The 21,793-nt window shown below is 36.5% G+C and overlaps 4 protein-coding genes across 8 annotated transcripts; 2 read left to right on the forward strand and 2 right to left on the reverse strand.

The window, feature by feature from the left end:
- The first annotated feature begins 1,237 nt into the window (after positions 1-1,237).
- LOC125200841 (translocon at the outer membrane of chloroplasts 64-like) lies at positions 1,238-8,856 on the forward strand. 2 transcript variants are annotated; one of them, XM_048098637.2, is made up of 13 exons: positions 1,239-1,607; positions 2,042-2,194; positions 2,282-2,406; positions 2,904-3,029; positions 3,711-3,890; positions 4,000-4,144; positions 4,658-4,826; positions 5,272-5,406; positions 5,493-5,693; positions 7,010-7,137; positions 7,213-7,264; positions 8,161-8,230; positions 8,422-8,856. In XM_048098637.2, the coding sequence occupies exons 1-13, from the start codon at positions 1,405-1,407 to the stop codon at positions 8,502-8,504; spliced, it is 1,770 nt and encodes a 589-aa protein (XP_047954594.1). In that variant the 5' UTR covers positions 1,239-1,404; the 3' UTR covers positions 8,505-8,856. The 2 variants fall into 2 exon arrangements, with proteins under 2 accessions (XP_047954595.1, XP_047954594.1); XM_048098638.2 differs by lacking the exons at positions 7,010-7,137; positions 7,213-7,264; positions 8,161-8,230; positions 8,422-8,856 and adding an exon at positions 5,988-6,970 and having other exon boundaries at positions 1,238-1,607.
- A 941-nt stretch (positions 8,857-9,797) lies between these two features.
- Positions 9,798-12,103, reverse strand: TFIIIA (transcription factor IIIA). 3 transcript variants are annotated; one of them, XM_089058261.1, is made up of 6 exons: positions 11,934-12,103; positions 11,677-11,805; positions 10,883-11,159; positions 10,556-10,791; positions 10,292-10,435; positions 9,798-10,184 (listed from the first exon to the last, which is right to left on the reverse strand). In XM_089058261.1, exons 2-6 carry the CDS (start codon positions 11,695-11,697, stop codon positions 10,026-10,028), a joined length of 837 nt encoding a protein of 278 aa, XP_088914387.1. In that variant the 5' UTR covers positions 11,698-11,805; positions 11,934-12,103; the 3' UTR covers positions 9,798-10,025. The 3 variants fall into 3 exon arrangements, with proteins under 3 accessions (XP_088914387.1, XP_047943674.1, XP_088914388.1); XM_048087717.2 differs by lacking the exon at positions 11,934-12,103 and adding an exon at positions 11,277-11,435; XM_089058262.1 differs by lacking the exons at positions 11,677-11,805; positions 11,934-12,103 and adding an exon at positions 11,272-11,431.
- A 141-nt stretch (positions 12,104-12,244) lies between these two features.
- Positions 12,245-16,768, forward strand: LOC125190403 (Transducin/WD40 repeat-like superfamily protein). Of its 2 annotated transcripts, XR_007170908.2 has the most exons (16): positions 12,246-12,417; positions 12,523-12,578; positions 12,700-12,846; positions 13,000-13,114; positions 13,235-13,334; positions 13,446-13,619; positions 13,805-13,863; positions 14,004-14,091; positions 14,199-14,274; positions 14,550-14,649; positions 15,157-15,208; positions 15,425-15,562; positions 15,770-15,857; positions 16,144-16,211; positions 16,357-16,422; positions 16,506-16,768. XR_007170908.2 is itself a non-coding variant. In XM_048087712.2 (15 exons), the coding sequence occupies exons 1-14, from the start codon at positions 12,360-12,362 to the stop codon at positions 16,204-16,206; spliced, it is 1,314 nt and encodes a 437-aa protein (XP_047943669.1). In that variant the 5' UTR covers positions 12,245-12,359; the 3' UTR covers positions 16,207-16,211; positions 16,506-16,768. The 2 variants fall into 2 exon arrangements, 1 of the variants encoding a protein (XP_047943669.1); XM_048087712.2 differs by lacking the exon at positions 16,357-16,422 and having other exon boundaries at positions 12,245-12,417.
- On the reverse strand, positions 16,693-20,808 carry LOC125190402 (alpha-L-arabinofuranosidase 1-like). The gene is made up of 16 exons (XM_048087711.2): positions 20,608-20,808; positions 19,965-20,180; positions 19,705-19,759; positions 19,413-19,624; positions 19,197-19,315; positions 18,968-19,115; positions 18,803-18,872; positions 18,571-18,716; positions 18,399-18,497; positions 18,181-18,325; positions 17,988-18,106; positions 17,842-17,913; positions 17,662-17,765; positions 17,327-17,579; positions 17,095-17,241; positions 16,693-16,999 (listed from the first exon to the last, which is right to left on the reverse strand). Exons 2-16 carry the CDS (start codon positions 20,142-20,144, stop codon positions 16,847-16,849), a joined length of 2,022 nt encoding a protein of 673 aa, XP_047943668.1. The 5' UTR covers positions 20,145-20,180; positions 20,608-20,808; the 3' UTR covers positions 16,693-16,846.
- Between the last annotated feature and the right edge of the window lie 985 nt (positions 20,809-21,793).

Below are 21,793 nucleotides of genomic sequence, written 5' to 3' on the forward strand. Positions count from 1 at the left end.
GAATTTGGTAAGATTGGATTCACGACGATGATTAGATGTTATTCATGAATTAATGTTGAGATATTGAATTCCCAAAATGCCCTTGGACAAGTGTTTTTTTATAAAAATTTGAAAATTTGTTTAAGCCATAGGATTAATTTGGAGTAACAAGATGTATGGCTGAGATTTATGCTCTAGTTATATACTTAAAATTAGTTAAACCTTAATCATTCCTCTATAACTATATATAGTGAAAAAAAGAAAAATTATAAAGTTCATTGCTTGGTATCGGACAAGATCAACATTACTATAAATAAAACACATAAGAATTTTGTGTATTTTATACTATAAACTTTGTGCAAAGCCGTATAATTTTCCTTATTTGGATTGCTCGTATATATGTTTAAGTTGTTCATCGGGTATACAAGATCCAGATCGGCCATCGGGCGCAGTATACTATAATAATGTCTAATATTTTATGATCCATGTACATCCTTATTTTATTTACAAACTCACTTGTGTGCATATTGAATGCATATTGGTTTTCGAATGAGTCTTAACTAACTCACAATAAAATTATTGGAATTCATTGAAAAGAAATCAATGAATATCTTATAGTCCTGTGTTGTAGAATCGCTTACGTATTTAAGAAATCGATGAATATGCATGCCAACAATTTTATGAGAATACTAACCATATGTTTAAAGCCGTGCAGTAGTAGCTGGGTGCATTAAAGACGACTATACATTGTGTTGAATGATTGTTTGAGGTGACTATACACCGGACGATTGTATAAAATATAGTGTGGTCTTTTACAATTTTGACTTTGAAGACGACCATGGGATTACTAAAGATTTTTTAATTAGAAATTTTTGTAAAGTCAAATATATGATATACTTCAAAATCACATCGTTGATGTCTTTTAATTAATAGTTTTTTACAATTTTGACTTTGAAGACGACCATGGGATTACTAAAGATTTTTTAATTAGAAATTTTTGTAAAGTCAAATATATGATATACTTCAAAATCACATCGTTGATGTCTTTTAATTAATAGTTTTAAATAGAAAGATATCGTTTTACCTAAAATCATATATCTGATTTAATTATATTAATTTTGATCGAAATAAAATAAAAAATGCATAATTTATCGAATTCTAAATCTTACTAGTAGTACTACAGTAATATTAAAAAAACATTCAACGAAAGAGGATAAATGCGAGTGAAGTTGTATATAAAAACAAAATCTTGGAAGCCATTGATAAACCCCAGTGCAAAATTGTAACCTCAAAATTTTTAAACACCTGAAAATTCTCGTACTTAAACTCTGGTTCCCTGCTATATCCTCGCTCAACTCTTTAATCCATTTATTTGTTTTGGTGGGCTGTTCTCAGCATACAATAGCAATCGATCATTCTGCAAGAATGGCGTCTTCATCACCGAATTTATGGGTTTTATTGGGGCTTGGGATTGCGGGGATACTGATTATGACGAAGAAGCTGAAGCGGGCGGTGAGGGCTGACTTCGGAGCGTTTATAGAGCGCCTACAGCTGTTGCCGCCGTCGCAGCCCCTCCCTCCCAAAGCTCCCCACCCTCTCACTGGCCTATCTTTTGCGGTTTCTGATGTGTGAGCATCTTTAGATTACTTCATTCTAGCTAGGTTTTATATTTTTTTAATTCACAAAGGTTTGAGTTGATGATTTGGATAACACTGATATTTACCTTTTGACGAGCTTGACTATGAAGCACTCACACACATAGGAACATATATGTCTGTGTGTTACATCTTTTTTGAATTGTGCTGTTTAGTTCATTTGGTTTAAGGTTGGTAGTAGAAGGGACTTGAAATAGTAATTTATAAGTAGCAAAAACTAATGTGTAGTTGGAAATAGATGCAATGTAAAGAGGGGGTGGTTTGAAGATTACCATGATCACGTTTGAATATTGTGGTTTGTTTCCTTTCTCTTGCAAAATTTTGGTGGCTGCTGATAGCATATGAATTATTTGGATGCGATACGATACATGAAGCCCAAAAGTTTGAATCTTTGTCTTAATTTTCAGATTTGATGTTGAAGGGCTTGTAACTGGGTTTGGCAATCCAGACTGGTCCAGGACTCATGAACCTGCAACTCGGACATGTCCTGTGGTTGCCGCCCTTGTTGATGGAGGTGCTACATGTGTTGGAAAAACTGTCGTGGATGACATGGCATTAGGGTTTGTTTATTACACTTGTTATATTCAGATTTATGACTACTTATCTCCTTTCCTTTTAATATACCATTTCTTCTTCTGTTCAAATAGTGTTAGTGGAGAGAACAGGCATTACGAATCACCAACTAATCCTGCCGCACCTGCACGGGTACCAGGTGGAGCTTCGAGTGGTGCTGCTGTTGCTGTTGCTGCTAAGCTTGCTGATTTTTCATTAGGTGAGATGATAGTTCATTCCATTAAAAGTTATTGATTGGGTTCCCCTATTAGTATGTCGGTGGGCATGTACGTTAGTCTTATTGTTTAATGTTCAACTAGCATTAATCATTCCTAATTTTCTTTGAATTTAAGCTAGTTGGCCTGGTGAACATAATTACATGATTTCTTACTAAAAAGTAAGCACCGAAGGTTATTATGTATGGATAATTTAAAATTAGAAATTTGGATTTCAGCGCTACACTTTTGCTTTTCTTTGGTTACAGGTGTGATTATGCTGCAATTTCCAGGGATGCGTACAAAGTTTGATAGGCTAATTCTTCGAGCAGTTAGATTAGTGGATTTATTTTTGTTGTGGGTTTTTACTGTTTATGGATGATATTTTACCACAAATACAGATAATGTTGATGTCATAAGCTTGACTCCTCATGTACTATTTGAATGTTATGTAAAAAAGTCTGTCAGAATAATGTGCATATTTAACTTTGAAAAATAACAGGCATAGATACTGATGGTGGTGTGCGGTTGCCTGCTGGAAACTGTGCCGTGGTTGGCTTTCGACCATCCCATGGGACTGTCTCCCTTTCTGGGGTGATTCCTGTTTCAGAAAGTCTTGACACAGTTGGTATGTATTCACTGTCATCCCCAGATACATATGGCTATTTGAAAATTTTCCTTTTCTACATCTTTGAAGTTTGAAGTAATGCTCTTGCCCTTCTCTTTTAGCATATTTAAGCGGCTTAGTTTGAATGATAAACTGGCAGAAAAGTCCTGGAAGTGACTTCACTTATGGGGTTGGGGTATTGACATGTTAATATGATATGTAACACCGCAATTTATAATTTTTCTCTAATTTCTTAATATGCTGGCACTGGCTTGATGTGAATTGTGAAGTTAGTATTTAGTAAGAAGTAAGAACTATTTCCTGCTGGTGAAGTTTTTTTGTATTTACTGGTGCTAAATATTTCTCATTCTTATAATTGCTTAATATCATTCAAGAGCATTACTTCTGTAACCTCATACAAAATTTTCACTTCTATTATTGTCAATATGATAAAATACATATACTGTTCAAGACTCACTTAATGATATAGTTTGTGCTGTGAGCATCAGAGTTTCTCTCTGTGAAGTTTGAAGAGCACTACTTATGTGTGGCTCATTATATAAGATTTTGACTTATATTGTTGTTGATATGGAAAAATCACATGACTTCAAGCATAGGACTTAATTCAGGACATAGTCTGTATTCTGAGATTAGAGTTCCTCTAATGCATTTAAGTGCCTTGATTTTTTGTTATTCGCGTAGGATGGTTTGCAAAGGATCCTAGTGTACTTCGTCGTGTTGGTCATGTGCTGCTGCAGGTCCCATATGCTGCACAGCGCAAGCCAAGGACTTTTGTCATTGCTGATGACTGTTTTCAATTATCCAAGCTTCCTGCAGACCGGACTCAGGTGGTGATAAAGTCCATCGAAAAGCTTTATGGAAGTATGTCCTTTTCCTCTTAACAACTGTTTTAAAGGTTTTTCATTTGAATTATTTCAGTAATTTAGTTTTTGATGGTTATACTGGATTGCTTATTCGGCTCACGTTTCAGGACAAGTTCTGCGGCATGAAAATCTAGGCGATTATATAAAATTGAAGGTTCCAAGCCTAAAAACATTCAGTGTCGGCCAATCAAATGGTGATGGGAAATCTTCTCCATTAGGAATGCTAGCAAATGCCATGCAGATAATTAAATGGTGAGGTTATCAGCAGTGCTGAGATAGTATTACCTTGAATTAATTTGTTTCAGTTATTACCACTGAAAAATTTCTTATTTTAGATTATTTACTTCATTTCTTTTTCACGTGGACATTTTTGAGGGACAGTTATAGCCTTTCCTCCATTGTAGCTATTGAAGGTTAAAATCGGAGGAAGTAATGCTTTAAAATAAACAATGTTATCGATTTCAGTGTGCTTTTCTGTGCCTGATGTCCTTTTGTTCTCACATTATGCCCTCTCTGAGATTTAAATCTTTAATTTCTGTAGTTGGTGTGCCTTCTAGTTTGTCATTAAAGAGTCAGAAGGTCTCTAATTTGTTGCCTTTGTTACCTGCTTACCTTGTTATTTGTACTTAATATCTCTATCTCAGGATGGAGTGTATGAAAGTTGTGAAGTTTGCATTATTTGGTTTACATATATACTTGATACCACCGGGACCAATTCTGGCAATCCTCCTTTTGGCCTGAATAAAGTACTCTGTTTATACGCAGTTATGAGTTCAGGCAAAATCATAATGAATGGATCAACTCAGTAAAGCCTACCCTGGATCCTGTTATCTCAGCACAATTACGGGAAGCATCGGATTTAACTGATGCCGACGTTGAAAAATGTCGCACAATCAGGATCGAATTACGTTCTGCTATAGATGCCCTTGTAAAGGTACTGGCTTAAGAATTGTCTCACATTGTATAATTTTATTGGTGATCATTTTAATATTCATAGCTGCAACTGGAATATTGCAGAACAATTCCCTAATATTCTTTTCTCTCCTTTTTTTGTTTTCTTCTTTACCTGGCTATTTGAAATAATTTCTTACCCATGCTTAATTTTCTGTAGATATAGCCAATAATACACATACAATATTAAGTTGTTAAAAATAAACAAAGTATCAACACAAAAATGAAAAACTATTTTTACGTCTTCTTGATACTGTCATAATGAGCTAACTATGTTTGTTCTTCTTGAAATGACAAGTGTCGTTGCTGTTATGATACAATCTAGAGATGATTTCTCTAGTCAATAACTTTCCAAGATAAGAGTTGTCATCTTGATACTTATACTTGACCCTCTGATGCTTGTTGCCTGAAATATATGCTCTAAACAGGATGACGGGATATTAGTTATTCCTACTGCCCTTGGGCCTCCTCCAAAACTTGAAGCCAAGGAGAATTATTCTAAGGAATATTTAATTCAGGCGACTACCCTGTCAAGTGTAGCTAGTATGTCAGGCTGTTGTCAGGTTAATCTTCTCATCTCTTTTTTAGGTTCTTATAAATTTGGCATGCATATGATTCTAGTCGCATTGAGTTTTTGTTGTCATTTTAGGTTGCAGTACCACTGGGAATCCATGAAAAGTGCCCAGTTTCTTTGTCGCTTCTTGCCAGACATGGGGCTGATAGGTTTCTGCTAGATACACTACAGTCTATGTATACATCATTACAGGAACAGCTTGATACAGCTTCAAAGCCTAAAGTATCTAGTAAAGCTATGACAAATGAAGAGTCTGCTAATATTGCCAAAGAAAAGGTAGATCCTAAATAAACACTATGCTATATGCTAACATTAACTGTCTTTACAAGTTGTTTGTGAATTTGAGGCCCTCCTTGGGTATTTCTATAAGTTGATGAGACTTTTCTTATCTGACCTTCCAAAAGTCTTGAGAAGATAGTTTTTGTATTTGTTTAGGTGAGAGATGCTGCAATCTTTTGCTCAATTGACTCCTAGCTGGTGTTCCTTCTATGTGGAACCCAGCGGTGGCCAATAGTTAGGAAACCATTGACCATAGTTTCATTTGAAACTTATGGGAATCTTTTGGACTAGGTTTGCTTATGGTTTGAGCATTTTAGAAGCCATGCGTTGGACATTTAACAGAGGGGTTAGTTATGTTTAATTTTTTGAAATATGGATTCTGAAATCCGGTTGTTTGACTGCTGGATTACTTGTGGCCAGGATTGTTGATCACTTGATCGTCATATATGAGTGGTGCATATGAAGTGACCATTTTTCATAACTGCCGATTCAAATAAATATTAATCCTAAAGTTAAAATATTTCTTGCCAAACCTATTAAATTATTCCATTAAGTTTTACTCAGAAGTCTCAAATAATACAATTTTATTTGTTGTGTTGAAAGTCTAAACAAAAGATATAGGAAACGCAATACTCCATCCCTCTTCACTTGGCCGGAATTCCTTTTCAAGCTGTCCCATAACATTTGGTCTGGTTCCTTTTTGGATAATCACTTTACACTACATTAAATATGTGGGTCACACACACCTTTACACTAGAGCTGAAATGGCATAGGCTAAGTGAAGTGGAATGGAGGTAGTAATATAAATAAACTGCCACAACTGGCTGTTCCTGAACCAAACTCAAAACAAAAAATAGTCAATAATGACAGTTTGGTTTCAGTCCGAAGGGAAACTGGTAATTTGGTTCTTGTCTACATAAAAAATCAGACATCTGATGGGTTTCAGCATGTTAGAGAGACGATCTGTTGCTAAGTCTTTTGATTTGAACTTTTGATAGAGAACAGACATTCACGCTTGATGTTACTAGCATTACGTCATTACCAAATTGTATATGTTACAGTCTTGTTAATTACCCATTGCATGAATTTGTTCGGATATGTCTTTCTAACTTGTACCATGACCTCTGCCAACCTCATTTGTCATCCATAAATTCACTTTCTTGGCAAACTGGATTGAGGGTCTTCTTTTATTCTCTCTTGCTTCTGTGTGATCTTTGTAGGTTGGTAAAGAATAAATTTCAAGTCTCTTGCCTATACATCTGGTTTATATTTAAAAAGCAATCTGACATCTTGTTAATTTTCTCTTTTCTTAGGGCAATCAAGCATTCAAAGATAAACAATGGCAGAGAGCTATTGGATTTTATACAGAAGCCATCAAGCTCAATAGTACTAATGCAACTTATTATAGTAACAGGGCTGCAGCTTACTTGGAAATTGGAAGGTATGAGTTGAAATGGGCATTTTCATTGTTTATTTTGCTTGGTGATTTATGTATTTGTTTCTTCATCTTATTTAGCTACATCCAAGCTGAAGCAGATTGTAGCCAAGCGATTGATCTCGATAAAAAGGTCAGCTGTCTGTGTCTCTGAACTTCGCAACCACCCTCCTTGAGTTGGTATTTGGTGAATGTATATAACATACTATTTCATTTAGTTTAGACATCATCATCTTATGCACCCATTATATCTTGAATCAGGAAAATCTGAATAGTTCTAGTAATATTTTCTCACCTTAACTAACATCCACTTTTATCAAGTAAAGACTTATGCTTCTGTTTCCTTGCGTTGCTTGTATGTGTTCCCAGGTCTTATAGAGATGGCCGTTTGATTTCTCTATTATTGGTGTCAACTGTCACGGCAATTTATGCTTTCCATAGCTATAACCTATGGGATGTTTTCAGGAGAATATATCGACAATAAAAATATTAGATATAAGATATCAAATGTGTTTTAGAGAATAAATAAATAATAAATATATTAGAAAATGTGTTGCAAATATGTTTGAGGACCGTGATACATGTTTGGGTACATTCTGGCGAATGACTCGAGAATGAGATTGTGGCAGTAGCTTGACCAGAAATTGCTTGAATGTTCGATTGTTCTGGAATATTTTTTGTTTGCTTCCAGCCTTATATTAGCATAAGTATACATATCCTTGAGTGTTTGCTAAAATAGAACTTTGATATTCAATTCAACATCATGTGGTTTATTACAGCAAATAGCAATGGACCCTTTTTCCTAACTAATCTGACCTTCCTAATTTGTATCCAATTGAAAAATATTGTCTCTAAATTCTCTATATGGTTTAAGATGGATTTGTCTAATTTGTCATCTAATTAGCACAATGGTGTATTTTGATTGACTGATAGTTGTGTTGTTCGCTAAAAAAGTCCAGAATTTTTATGCCACTTCAAACACTCACTCATTTTCGATATGCCTGATAGTTCATCTTGACTCCCTTGTAGAATGTAAAGTCCTATCTGAGGAGAGGAACATCACGTGAAATGTTGGGCTACTATAAAGAAGCAATGGATGGTGAGTCTCGATTTAATTATTTGGCAAACCAAAATTTCATATCTGTGTTCGAACTCGAGCAGACAATTGGTTAAAAATGTTGCCTGTTTACCAAAACCCATTACGCCTCTAACCTTTACCAAGATGCATGATTAGGTTAAAAAAATGCTTCCTATTGTTATTTTGCTTCAATCTTTTCTGACCTTTTGCAGATTTTGGATACGCACTCGTTCTTGAGCCAAACAACAAAAGAGCATCTCAATCTCTGGAGAGGCTGAGGAAGTTATTCCAGTAGTTGATCAGATATACCTCAATTTTCCATAGATGTTGTGTAAACGGCCCGGTCACTCATTAATTCGTTTCATTCAAGCAACTTCCAGTTACCAATTTGCTACGAAATCTTGGATGGTAGCCGCCTTTTTGTCATGTGAGAGGGCCAGATGAGAGATGGTCAGGCACAGTCCCCACACACTCTTTAGTTATAGTATATGCCATTTATTTGTTTATTGTAGCTGCACCTTCTATTTATCTGGGATATGGGCTGTGTTTCAGTTATAATTCCCAAACCTTGTTATGGAGTATACTATTTTTCGGTTGATTGAAGTTTTGCTGTGCCTTAGCCAACAATAAAAGGCTCGATTCTCTTATTGCACGTCTCTGCTGTGTCAAGTAGAAAATACTCACTCAATATGCAGAATGATGTCGTTCAGGACACTAGATAAATAAATGACAAATTGTATGTAAAATCATGAATTTTTAAAATAGTTTTATTTTGCCAATGAACTTTAAATATTGCATAAAATGTTATGTAATTTATCGGGCGGTGTATATTTTCCATCCAACCCAATCCGATAGATTTTCGACACAAACTTATCCTATTGGCGTGCCGAATGCATAACTTGGCAACTTCATTTGGCATGAGTTTTTTGTGAATGGATAATGAAGAAAAAAAAATATGAAACTTTGTAATTTAATAGTGGTATTTTCTACTCAAACATTGGTAGATTGACCATACAATACAACTACATAATTTAAATAACAATTTGTCCTATAAACAAAAACTAAAATTTTTGTGGGTTTAATAATGTCAAATATCCAAAATTTGTGTAATTTTGTAAATTCCACCCCAATATTTGAATTTTTTATACCTTGTATCATATTTATCCAACTAATCCATTCTATATAATCTTTTCAACCTTCAGCAATTTGATCATAAAATTTCACGCCAACATTTGAATCATGAAATGACGTAGAAGATATGATTTATTCCAAAAAAAGTACTACAAATGTTTAAAAAATGAGGATAAATTTTATAAATTCAAAAGATTAAAGATAGAACTGAAATAATTAATTGATAGATTCAAATAACTATGATGAATTTGATAAAAGTGACTAAAAATAGAATGAATTTTATGATCTACCCTTGTTGCTAGAGCGCAATCAATTACAGCTCCTCTCACATCTTCACAAATTACTAAAATTGAAGAAATGGCATTAGTGATTACAAATAAGCAGAAGAGCCAAGAAGCACAATCCCCAGGGCCAAACTAAATAATTTAATAAACAAAGACAAATAGACAATAATTGATAATTAGAAGTTAGAACTTATATTGCACCAACAAAAGACATATACACAAACCCATTGCACCTACTAGGCAAAATCTTAACAATACATATGTTTTGTGCCCAAACCTTCACTAATTAACATTTTATATACTACTACGTGCGATCAATAGGATCATACACAAATAACATATCCTAATTCCAAGATCCTTAAGAGAGTCACCTACCGTGGAGATACACCTAAACGAATGGACTAACATGATGAGTTATTATGCTCGTCATTGCTGGCAAGCTCTGGTTCACTGGGCGGAACAATCCTTTTACGCAACAGTGTCTCAATGACCGGGTACTTCCTTTTCCTTCCACCTCTTGGCCTTGACCGGATTTGCTCATCAGATTCTTCAAAATTTCCCTAAACACAAACAGATCATAATCCAGAGATAAGGTATTGTCTAATGCTGCTGTCAAATTGGCTTATGATGAAGATTATTAATTGGCTCGAGAAGCAAGAGCTCTTACACGAGTATAGATGTGGCACCCAGTTTGTTCGTGCCTGTTCCTCACGTGTTTGAATGCAAATCTCTCGTGACAACCGGGCATGCCACAGACAAATGGTTTTAGTTCCAGGTGCACAGCCTTTATATGTTGATTGAGATTTGATGTCTGTACAAGAGAAGGGAGTGAGACATGTTTAATCTTGATGAAATTATTTTGTTCACAAGATGAGCTCAAGGAAGAGGGGCACATTACAAGTAGATGGGTTTTGGAAGGGAAGGGGCTTACATTTGAAAATGTTAGCATGCAGCCCTTGAAACTACATTTGATCCTCTCCAAGGAAGGCCCTTCTTCATGCGTGCGCATGTGACGCTTGATGTTTTTCTTTAGCTGCTTTGTGCCGCATTGATCACACATAATGTATTGATGGCAAGACCGAATATGCTCCTTGAGGCACCGCTCATTGGAAAAGTATTTCATACAGTCCGGTTCTGCGCAGAACGCCTCAACCGAATCCAGCTTAACTGCATTAAACCCAAACATAACAAATGAATAACATATGTTACCATCAAAATATAACTTGATTGCGTAGGAATCAAAACAACAGTAACTTACCATGAGAATCCTCATGCTGTTTCAATTTCGAGAGATATTTAAAGACCTTCCCACACCCGTGCTCCGAGCAGACATGTTGCTTAACTTCAGCAGAAGCAGATTCATCATGGAATTCCTTGACATGCCTTGTCAGATTACCCTGTAACGTAAAATTCTTCTTGCAGCCCTCAAAAGTACATTCAAACAGTTTTCCTTCATGCTGAAGCATGTGTCTGGTCAAGTGATCTTTCCTTCTGTAACTGGAGTGGCAATCGTCCAACGGGCAAATAAAAGGCCTCTGCAACGAAACATAATTATTATCAGAAGATAATCGTGCAGAACTTTCATAGAAGCTTTCAATATAAGGGTTTTTGATCTACTCCAACCCAGTAACAAAAGAATCCCCAAACCTCACAGAATAGCAAGCGTGACTGAGGCACACTTGATGGAGCTTCGCAGGCAGTCCCCTGCCTGGTACTGATCCATTCAAGGTAACATTTTCTGCCTCTCGCATTTTGGAGTTCTTTTATTTGGGATCCAATGCTTCACACTCAGAGTTCTGCCATACTTCAATCTGCAAAACGTTATTTTTTTAGTGGTCCAGATACACAGAAGCACATAGACAAAGCAAACCTTCTAAGATTGCACATAAATTAAGAAAAGAGATTGTTCTTAAATCCTCTATCCTCCAGTAACACAATCGATAGAAATAGATTAACTTGCAACAATCTTTATCAAAACATAATTCAACAACACAACATATAATACATGTGAAGGTATACTAATTATATACAGAAGTCAATTGAAAAACTGACCTCAAGCGAATGGCTCTGCATATGCTGCTTCAGAAGGGCAGGCTTCCGAAAGCTCACACCACAGTGTTCGCACACATTCAGTTTCTCGCCATGCTCCTTTTCTTCGTTCAGCCCCTTCTTACTTTCTTCCTGCAATTCACAAAATCCCTCATCAATTAACAGAATTTGACTGTAAATTGCTTAATTGCATAACAGTAATTCTACTCAGATCTTAAAAACACATGAATGAAATAAAAAACACATAACCAATCACACACCTCGTGGTGAGTACGGATGTGAGCGGCGATCAGGGTTTTCTTCGACCGGCAAATTCCGCAGAAGTCGCAGTGGTATCTCCTGATGTCTCGGAAGATTGCATCGCGCGCTTTATCTACTTCCCCACCGCCATCGAAACACAGTTTAGCTGTAGACTATGACAAGGGCGAGCTAAAAGAAGAGAGAGTTAGGGTTGAATATATAGGAAACGAGAGGGGTAATTTTGGAAGAGAGTTCTTTTCAGACAATCGAACCCTCAAATACTGTATTATTACGTTTGACCCCTCTGAAAGCCGGAATTCGTATATCAGACCCTCAAATACACACTGCGAATACCGGCGGGAACTAAACAAAAAATCGCTATAAACCCTACTCTCTCTGTCTCTCTCTCTCTCATCAGTCACGCCAACACTACACCTCTTGACGCGATGCCTTCTTTTCCTCAGCCAGGCACGGTCACCATTTGCGAAATCAACAGGGAACTAGGTAACAATTTCTCATCGAAGCCCACTGTATCTCATTTTTGCAAACTTCAATTATAATGATTTCGGTTCCGCATTGGTTCTCAAATTTTGCTTAATTTCCACGCAGTTACGGCAGACCACCTGGGAGATGATCAAGCCAATGATACCTACTCTAAAATACTCGTACTCCATTCTAATCGTTCTTTGCTTAATCTTTTTTGTTGTGTACTAGTGGTTTTCAGGGCTGTGATACTTAGTTGTTAATAATTTGATGTATACGGCCCATTGATTGGTATAATTGCAGGGGAATATATTCAGTCCGATCCAATTCGAATCAGAGAGTTTGTTGGGGGTGGGGACTGAGCAGGAAACGGTTGAACGGAGGAAGGGTAATTCGGTACTAGAGGCTCTGTTCAGTGGCTCCCTCAGGCCTCTTTTGCAGCCTGCCGATGTAATTATCATCGTAGATTTGCATTTTTTGTGCATACATCTGCTTGCTTTCTGGCACTAATATGCATGCTATAGCTATTTATAGTTATCGAGAGGAGGGCAGTGGTTAGATGCAATAAGTGTTAATACTTCTGCTATCTATTTTTACTTTCAGGTAAACCTCTTAAATGGCATTGATCTTCACAGTGTAAGTTGGCACAACCACAAACAGATTTTAGCATTTGTTTCTTCACATCATCAGGTGATGATCTGTGACTACAATGATTCTGGTAAGTGCTGTGAAATTTCTTGATGGTGATTTTTGGTTGCTCCTCTGGTACTTAAATTGTCGTTGCATTTTGATCCTATCATAAGTGATGTCTTTTCTCCTTACTTTTGTCATCTACCAGATGGAAAGGTTCCTTGCGTCTTGTCCCATGAATCCCAAAAGGATGTAAAAATTCTTGAGTGGAGACCAAATGGAGGGAAAACCCTTTCTGTTGCATGCAAGTGAGTCCCACAAAAATAATCTGTTTAATCTATATTTTGTTTATTCATTTTAATTTTGCTGTTTAGTTAAAATCTGTTACTTGGTTTTGTTGTTGTGGTTTATTATTATAGGGGTGGAATTTGCATTTGGGCTGCTTCTTCTCCCGGTAATGTTCCATCTGTAAGATCTGGGGTGACTTCGAACCCACTTTCAAGGGGCTCTGTGACACGATGGACTCTGGTAGATTTCCTTCAGAGTTCTGATTCTGAACAGATTACTGCACTTTCATGGAGTCCTGATGGAAGATATCCATGAGAACTATATGCAACTGTCTATTTGTTGGTTGAAATTTCTGTTAAATATTGTTCACTTACTCTGACTCATTCTGACCCAATTTGTTAGCTGAACTTTTGTTGTCTGTCATTCTCTCTTCTCAAGGGAAAAGATTATATGAATCCAACATTCTGCATATTCCTTGACTTAGTTTTACATATTTAGCTTCAGCTTCATATGAGAGTTCATCGTTCACCATTTGGGATGTTTCACTAGGTACATGTCATCTTATCAATCTCTATTACAAAACAATCTGCAGAATGCAAAAGTTTTGAAAGCATCATAAACTATAGTTATAGACTTCATGCATGCTTATATCATTCTTCTTATGTCTGATTTCTTCCTTTCAACGACAGGTCTGGGCACTCCTATTCGAAGGGGCCTAGGAGGCATATCATTGTTAAAGTGGTCTCCATCAGGAGATTATTTCTTTTCTGCAAAATTGTACTGTGATTTACCATTTGCCATCTAAATTGATTTGCATTGTTATTTAGTTCTTGAAGATACACCTACCAACAAATAACGATTTGGTGTTGCCTTTTATGATGCAGTGATGGAACATTTTATCTCTGGGAGACAAACACATGGACATCGGAACCATGGTCCTCAAAGAATGGGTTTGTCACGGTTCGTGGATAATCTGTTATCTAAATTAGTGATATTTATCAGTTTTGTTATATATTCTCAGAATCCATGTTTTAGTCTTGCCTGCCCCTTACCTCCCCCTTTAAACATCTTTTATGGAATGTCTTGTCTTGTACTCAGGTGACTGACGTTCAAAGTCTCGTAAATGCAAAAAGTTATTTACATGCTCTGCATTTATAATAGATGCTCATATTCTTATTGGTGGACGAATTCAGCAAGTAAATTCTTGTTTTGTTTCATCTAATTGTTGGTGATAGGGAGCAACATGGGATCCAGATGGCTGTATGGTACTTCTTTCTTTCTCAGAATCCGCATCATTAGGTTCCATTCACTTTACATCCAAACCTCCGTCCCTAGGTATGCATTCTGTAACATATCCTGTAATTGATCTATTTTGTCATTGTTTGTCCTACTATTCAGATTGAATGAAATTGCTATTTGTGTGGATTCTTAATTAGATATCAGCACCAGACAATGGTTGTTCAGTTCTCATGCATATCTGTGATTATGTTGTGATGTTAGTAACTTACTACTATCTCTTAAGATAAATGCATATAAGCGTTTGCATAAATTTTTTTATTTGGAGTGTCACCAATGCAAACAGATAATGAAGGAACTTCCAGACTGCTCTTAGTTCCTTAATTTGAAGATCCTTCTTTTTGGTATTATAAATCTGTGGACATTTTTTGACTGACATGCTTTTGGTCGTTGTTGGGTAGCTTATCTAACTTTCCAAGATATACTTTGAGATGACATTTTTATCATATTTGATCTAATGTCTCAGTATTTTTGAAATGGTATTTGTTTGTGTATATATTACTTTTTTCTGAGACCTTTGACTTTTAACCTCGTTTTGATTTTCAGATGCACATCTTATACCAGTTGAATTGCCAGAGATAAAATTATTGACCGACAGGTACAGAAATCTTTTAACTTAGCTGTATATACTTGCCATGTTCTCTGGTTATCAGGCGACAAGCAGTTTAGATCAGCTTTTAAACAAAATCATTTTTTTCCTAATACTGAAATAATGCTTCAAGGAATTTGGCTTTACATGCATATTGATACTCGAAGGCCATGCAATCACTAAATTTGATTGATTGTTTACTAACGTTATGCCATTATTCTGCAGCCAGGTCATTGAGAAGATAGCATGGGATGCTTCAGGAGAGAGATTGGCGGTGTCATATAAAGATGGTGATGAGCAATACATCGGGCTTGTTGCGGTATTTGATGTTAAAAGAACTCCCTTAATTTCAACATCGTTGGTGTAAGTTGAAATTTGGATTTTATGATTCTCTTATCTCTTTTCTAGTTCCTTTTTATTAAGTATATATTTAGGTTCGTTTTCTTCATTGCTCAAAAAACCAAAAGTTTAAACATGTTATGATGGCTGCAGTAGATTTCTGTTTCAAACTTTCTGGATGCTTGTATTTTGTTCCTAAACATACTCTTTCGTGTATTTTGGCCAATCCAGTGGGTTCATCCGAGGTCCTGGGGACAATCCAAAGCCAGTGGCATTTTCATTCTACGACAAATTTAAACAAGGACCATTGTTTTCTGTGGTTCGTCATTTGCCTTCACCTTCATCTTTTTCTGCATTTAGCGTGTTATGTATTGTGCTATTTTTAGATTGTAAGGTTTATGTGAACGTATTATATTGATGAGCATGCTTGTACAAGCTATACAAACTGCATAATGTTGTAGAAGTGTATATTAGAGCTTATGTGTCATTGAATCTAAACAAAAAACACAGAGTTGCTTTTATTCCAGTGGGGGGTAAGGGGTTAAGCTGCACTATCTTAATTCCACCACATGAAACCATCTCAATTAAATATCTTTATCGTGCAGTGCTGGAGCAGTGGATTTTGCTGCACCTACCCTCTTATATTCCGTTCAAATAATCTACCATAGTTGAGGTTTGAGTTTGTTTGCCCTTCTTAATATGATTTCCAGCTATAGTATATCTGTTCATCTTAAAAGATGATCGGCGTATGAATTTAATGCTATTGCAAAGAGGAAATCTGATTCATCTATCACTTCAACTTTTGATCCAAACTGTAGAGATGAACCCAAGAAGTCAAAATGTAAATTACCAGAACTTAGTGGCTGTGACCAAGCAAAAATATGGTTAGTATATCTATTTAAAATTGATGATTTTTGTTGCTCCAGCCTTTCCTGTACAAGTTCTGAAGTGCGGTTTCTGATTTCAGGTTATGCAGAGATTGCATGCAGCGGTCTTGTCAGTTCATCACCAAGGAACTGAAGTGAACAATCTATGAACTTGATGGGACTTTTCGGAGAGATGCTATATTTTCTGTGACACTGTTAATTAAAAAATACACCCATTTAAGGGTACTAAGTTTTGTTGTAAACTGATGTGATCAACTACGTTCTGAATTTGTGTAAAACTAAGTTCTTATTGCAAGTCCCCTTTCATGCGCTTTAATACAACATTCAGTAATCATGTTATGAATTGCTACTTGTCATCGCCATCATCTTTTATCTTCCATATCCTGATCCAGATTGGCCAGATATTCAGAGTCTTAAAATCTCAAATAACTCGTGACTCATAGACACCATTAGATCCTGCATCTTGAATAACATGTGATTTTCGCAGCAAGTCAATTGAAATGAAAGAATATGGAGGTATAACAAATGTCATTTTGTTGCTGGCATTTTTGAGTGCGTTTATAACTGGCGAAACCTGCATAAATAAGAGTCCATTGAGACGACGACAACATGAGTTTGTTGAATGTTGAAGGTTCACAGTTATGCATCAAGAATTTAGATTTTTTTTACCTTTTTGGGTTCTTTGAACGAATTTTCGTCCTTCACATTAGTAGATGTTAGCGTAGTCAATGTAGAGCCGGCTGATTCTATAGACCTGTTGTCCAATCCCTCGACAGAAAGCTTCAGATTCACTCTGTTGCCTCCAAAGTTCACAACCTGAACAAGGTCTCACGTGCAAGACGAATAAAATACGAGATGAAATATCATTATCTCAATTTTTAGTGCGGGAAACTGCTGTTACCTTTACTCTGATGTAGCTCCTGCCGCTGTCTGCATCAGTCCATGAAATGGCAGATGCGGTGAGGGAGGAGGAAGGCGATTGCAGCGTGGAATCAAGAAGGGTGGCGCCATTTGATGCCTTGAACAAGTGCTGCATCCAGTAGGTAGGCGTGCCATAGACCTTTGAAGAGTCGAAAACTATTGCATCTGGATTGAACCTCTGATCGTTGACATTCACAAACAACGGCGCACTGCTGGCCATCTCAACAGCGTCACTGCAAAAGAAAGACAGATGCACACGTCTTAATCAGTTGAGACTAGCAGGCAGAGACGGGCAAAGAAGACTTGTGTCAGTACCTGTTTCTCTCTAGTCCTATGAGAAAACCGGCCTCAGCTAGTGCTTTCAGCATATTTCCCCTGCCAGCCTCGCCTCCTGTGACAGCGTATTCGCTCACAAAAGCCTGAAATATGGTTGAGAACACGGGTGAGAAACCTTTGCAGATAACGAATCAGATAGTTAAGAGACGCCTCAAACACCTTTGGTCCGTTTCTTGAGGTGTGATCGAAGTTGTGAGCCATCGAAAACATGGAGTTTGCATTTGTGTAGACCTTCACCATGGGTCAAAAAAAGGATCAGATTACTGTATAAAGGTTATCATTACAGTGATTGAATTTTTCCTCACATGATAATCATACAAATCTGCTGGATGGTCCAACACTGCAGCTGAAGCATCACAGTTTGTGATGATCTTGATATCTGGATAGGCCTCTTTTATTGCATTGTAAAACTTCATGTAGCTCCCTAACACGTTGCAGCATAATAAGAATCTAAACGCAATGATGTATGAATGTGGGCTAGAGCTGTAGCAGGCATACCGCGATAATTCTTTTTCCAACAGTCCTGATTTCCAGCAGCAACGTACTGCAGATCAAAAGGCTCAGGATGGCCCATTGCTGCCCGGGCAGAGCCCATTGTGGAAGACGCGTCTCCTCTAGCAAACTCAATCGCGTCAAGAGTATCCTGCACAGAAGATATGCCTAAATGGTTGAACTAGGAAAAACTTCAAACGATGTTTGTTTGGTAAGACTCTTACTTGCACAAAGGGCATAAGGAGTGAATTGTCAACTTGTTCATTTCTGCTAATTCCTATGTTGACTACCCAAATAGGCGACGTGCCTAAATCCTCAGCAAGCTGTGGAGTTATACACATACATCAGATGTTCCATCAAATGAGAGAGAGAGAGGGGGAGGGAGGAAGGAAGTACTTGTAAGTACTCAAAATAACCAAGTCCGTCATCGGTCCAGTACTGCCAAACATCATTGAAATGACCCGGTCTCTCTTCCCATGCGCCTATAGTTTCTCTCCATCTAAATGCGTTCATCAGTCTGCCTCCTTCGACATACGAGCCGCCTTTCAGGAAAATACACCAAAGTCACACTCTCTTGTAGTTGAATTCTATGAACAGTGGAAATTGGATATCTGTACACATCAAGTACCCGGAAATCTGATAAATCCCGGCTTCAAAGCAGCAAGCATGTTGAAAAGATCTTGTCGAAATCCATGTCCCTGAAAATGGAAGATATGGACAACAATCTCAGTCACAGAAAACTTCAGTTTTATATCATTTTAAATTACATAAAGAAATGTGAAATCACTCCCACATTGTGAGTGTCCAAAGGTAGTGCTGAGACTTGATCAAGCCATATTGTTGAGCTTTTTGATGTTGTCAGCTGCAGTCTTGAATTAGCATCTGATCCATATGCTTCCAACACCATCTCCATCTTCTTCCACTCTGCAACGTCGTCATCCCTGCACAAGCAGATCAGAGCAAAGATACTAATGCTGATGTATGTACTCAAAATCAGCAAAATATCAATTACTCTTTCTTACTTTATATCATATGTAGCTAGCTTCTGCTCCTTTGAGCCAATGAATGACACAGACATTTCAATCGGTTGCAACGAACGGACATAGAACGCCACTCTATACCTCTTTCCTTTCTCAATATTCTACAATAAAACATAAAGAGGAGATCAGACAGTATGTCACAATCTTGATCAGAAAATGTTTGCTGATTGCTTTGATGAAGAAATTTTTTTGTCTTACCATTCCCCAATAACCCGGATTATAGACTCCAACTCCTCCTGTTGGACAGATGTTATCACCATCAACGTCACAGAGCACCTCCATTTGAAGAGCCACCTTATTTTTGTCGAAGCAGGATGATCTGTCCGTAGATACTAGAATAGATGTTTCGTTGCCAATGATGGTCCATGGACTGATGTTTGAAGGAGTATTTGGACCTCCGGCTTCAAAACCTGCAAACATAGATCAGTTTTCTGTGACTACTATACAATCTTGTTCTCTCAATAAAACCTCTTCGTTATGATCAACTGACCTCGGTTGCTGACAAGCTCTGCCCAAAGCCCACCGGCCCCGGAATGGTTGATCTCCTACACAGCATCCTCAAACAGTTAAAACAAAAGATGCTTGCTCGACTACACTTCCCATTCATTCGCAATAACTCATTTTCTAATATACACATTTGCGTGAACATAAAAGATAGATTTGGTTCCATTTGGGCAAGTTGAGTACTTCTCTAAGCATAGAAAGAAAAAAGTTAAATCCTTCTGTTGAAATACAATAAAAAAAATTGACCTCAAATGCCAGTCCAAACATCCTCTCAGGAATCTTCTTTGCAGGACTCTGGGAAGCATTAAGAGACAACGATGCTGTCTGCGTTGCATCGGCTACAACTCCATGAGGCTGAAGGTAATAAGTGATGATGACCATGAGAGAGAAAGCCAGCACTACACAAGCTGCATATTTTGGCTCCATATCTCTTGCTCGATGGATTCTTAGGCCTAGTAAAACCTGCAACGATGCAATGCGTTACAAAAAAAACAATGTCTTGTTCTGCTGAATTTTCTGTTGGAACATCAAACAGCATAAAAAGCAGAAGCACTTAAGCAGAATAGCTACACAAGACAACACCATTTTCATCAACAAAAACAGAGAATCTAAGGCAACATTCCCTATTCATACTGAGACTAGAGTCTAAAACGGTTATAGTAATAATTAATTTAAATAGAAAAACTCTCTTTTCATAGCCATAATATCTTGTAAAGAGATCATACATGTTCATAACAAGAAAGTAGGCAAATGAGCGTTGACTTTTTCAGTGTGAAAAATGTGTAACAACAGAGAGGAAATCAAGAATCAAGAATCTGAGCAGAAAAGGCCCATGATAAGAAAAACTTCAGATTTTTTTGCTTCATAAGATGGGATCACTCCAAATTACCTGATTGTTCCGAAAAATTAAATCTTGATTTGTGGGTTCTGTTTATGGAGTAGAAAACTCTATCAAAAAGGAAATATCATTTCGGTTATAACTGTTTCCTCAGAAATTTCTGTGTTTTCCAGTGTGTGTTTGTGTGTTTTTTGATCGTTAAGAATGTACTAAGTGGCAGCTTGATCTTAGTTTTTTTTTTTTTTTTTTAATTCCTCATCTTAGTTATCGTTGCTTGAAGCAGCAATAGTTTGGAAACAATTACTTGAAAGTTTCTTTTTTGGTCCCACTTATCATTTTGCTCAACAGTGATTGCTTCTTGTACCAACACAACTTATCCATATTTACTCAATGCTAATCCTAGTTTATGATTTTATTTTTATTTTTTGATAAAGAAAAGCAGGCCTAGTTTATGATTTTAGAATATTTATAAAGGACAATCTACAAGAATTTTGCCAGGTCATCAATCATATCACATATATACATTTTTAATCAAATTTGAATACTTCCTTCGTCCCATAAAAATAGGAACATATTTCTTTTCCATTTGTCTCATAAAAAAAGTTTATTTTCATTTATGGAAAGTTCTCCCCGATTCTTTACCTTTATATATCAATTTATTTACAACTTATATCACTAGGACTACCATCAAACACTAAGAATAATGAAGGTCCTAATATACACTAACACTATTTTAATTACTTTTCTCATCCTCTCTCTTACTTTAGCAATTAAACATTAATTTTTGTGTCGTCCCAAATGTCTTTATTTTTATGGGACGAATGAAGTATGATTTACAACTTGCAATTTATTTACAACTTATATCACTAGAGCTACCATCAAACACTAAGAATAATGTAGGTCTTAATATACACTAACACTATTTTAATTACTTTCTCATCCTTTCTCTTATTTTATCAATTAAATATTAATTTTTGTGTCATCCCAAATATCTCTATTTTTATTGAAGGGATGAAGCATGATTTACTATTTCTAGGGATGAAGCATGATTTACTATTTCTTTCATATTAAAATGTGAATTCAGCCATATATAAATGAATGTAGTTCACTACAACAATCGCTCTAGAATGCAATTCAAATGCCAAATTTCATAATTTTATTAGTAAAAGTGGTTAGTTGCGAAATACTAATAACGATTTGAAGCTATTATTAATTTGGTCACCCGAAAAAAGTTATC

Source organism: Salvia hispanica, chromosome 5 (assembly GCF_029641045.1).
Source record: "Salvia hispanica isolate PSC_SH4W2 chromosome 5, Shi_PSC_v1, whole genome shotgun sequence".
Classification (NCBI taxonomy): Eukaryota; Viridiplantae; Streptophyta; class Magnoliopsida; order Lamiales; family Lamiaceae; genus Salvia; species Salvia hispanica.

Bases quoted from the DNA above. Each gene is read 5' to 3' on its own strand.
- LOC125200841 (XM_048098637.2), top strand. From the start codon at position 1,405: ATGGCGTCTTCATCACCGAATTTATGGGTTTTATTGGGGCTTGGGATT. The intron at 1,608-2,041 runs GTGAGCATCTTT...CTTAATTTTCAG, and splicing joins TCTTTTGCGGTTTCTGATGT to ATTTGATGTTGAAGGGCTTG. The intron at 2,195-2,281 runs GTTTGTTTATTA...CTGTTCAAATAG, and splicing joins GTGGATGACATGGCATTAGG to TGTTAGTGGAGAGAACAGGC.
- LOC125190403 (XM_048087712.2), top strand. From the start codon at position 12,360: ATGCCTTCTTTTCCTCAGCCAGGCACGGTCACCATTTGCGAAATCAAC. The intron at 13,864-14,003 runs GTACATGTCATC...TTTCAACGACAG, and splicing joins CATTTGGGATGTTTCACTAG to GTCTGGGCACTCCTATTCGA. The intron at 14,650-15,156 runs GTATGCATTCTG...TTTGATTTTCAG, and splicing joins ATCCAAACCTCCGTCCCTAG to ATGCACATCTTATACCAGTT.
- LOC125190402 (XM_048087711.2), bottom strand. From the start codon at position 20,144: ATGGAGCCAAAATATGCAGCTTGTGTAGTGCTGGCTTTCTCTCTCATG. The intron at 19,625-19,704 runs GTCAGTTGATCA...CTATGTTTGCAG, and splicing joins AGAGCTTGTCAGCAACCGAG to GTTTTGAAGCCGGAGGTCCA. The intron at 18,717-18,802 runs GTACTTGATGTG...TTTTCCTGAAAG, and splicing joins GGGATTTATCAGATTTCCGG to GCGGCTCGTATGTCGAAGGA.
- TFIIIA (XM_048087717.2), bottom strand. From the start codon at position 11,375: ATGCGAGAGGCAGAAAATGTTACCTTGAATGGATCAGTACCAGGCAGG. The intron at 10,436-10,555 runs GTAAGCCCCTTC...TCTCTTGTACAG, and splicing joins GCATGCTAACATTTTCAAAT to ACATCAAATCTCAATCAACA. The intron at 10,185-10,291 runs GTAAGAGCTCTT...GTTTGTGTTTAG, and splicing joins GGTGCCACATCTATACTCGT to GGAAATTTTGAAGAATCTGA.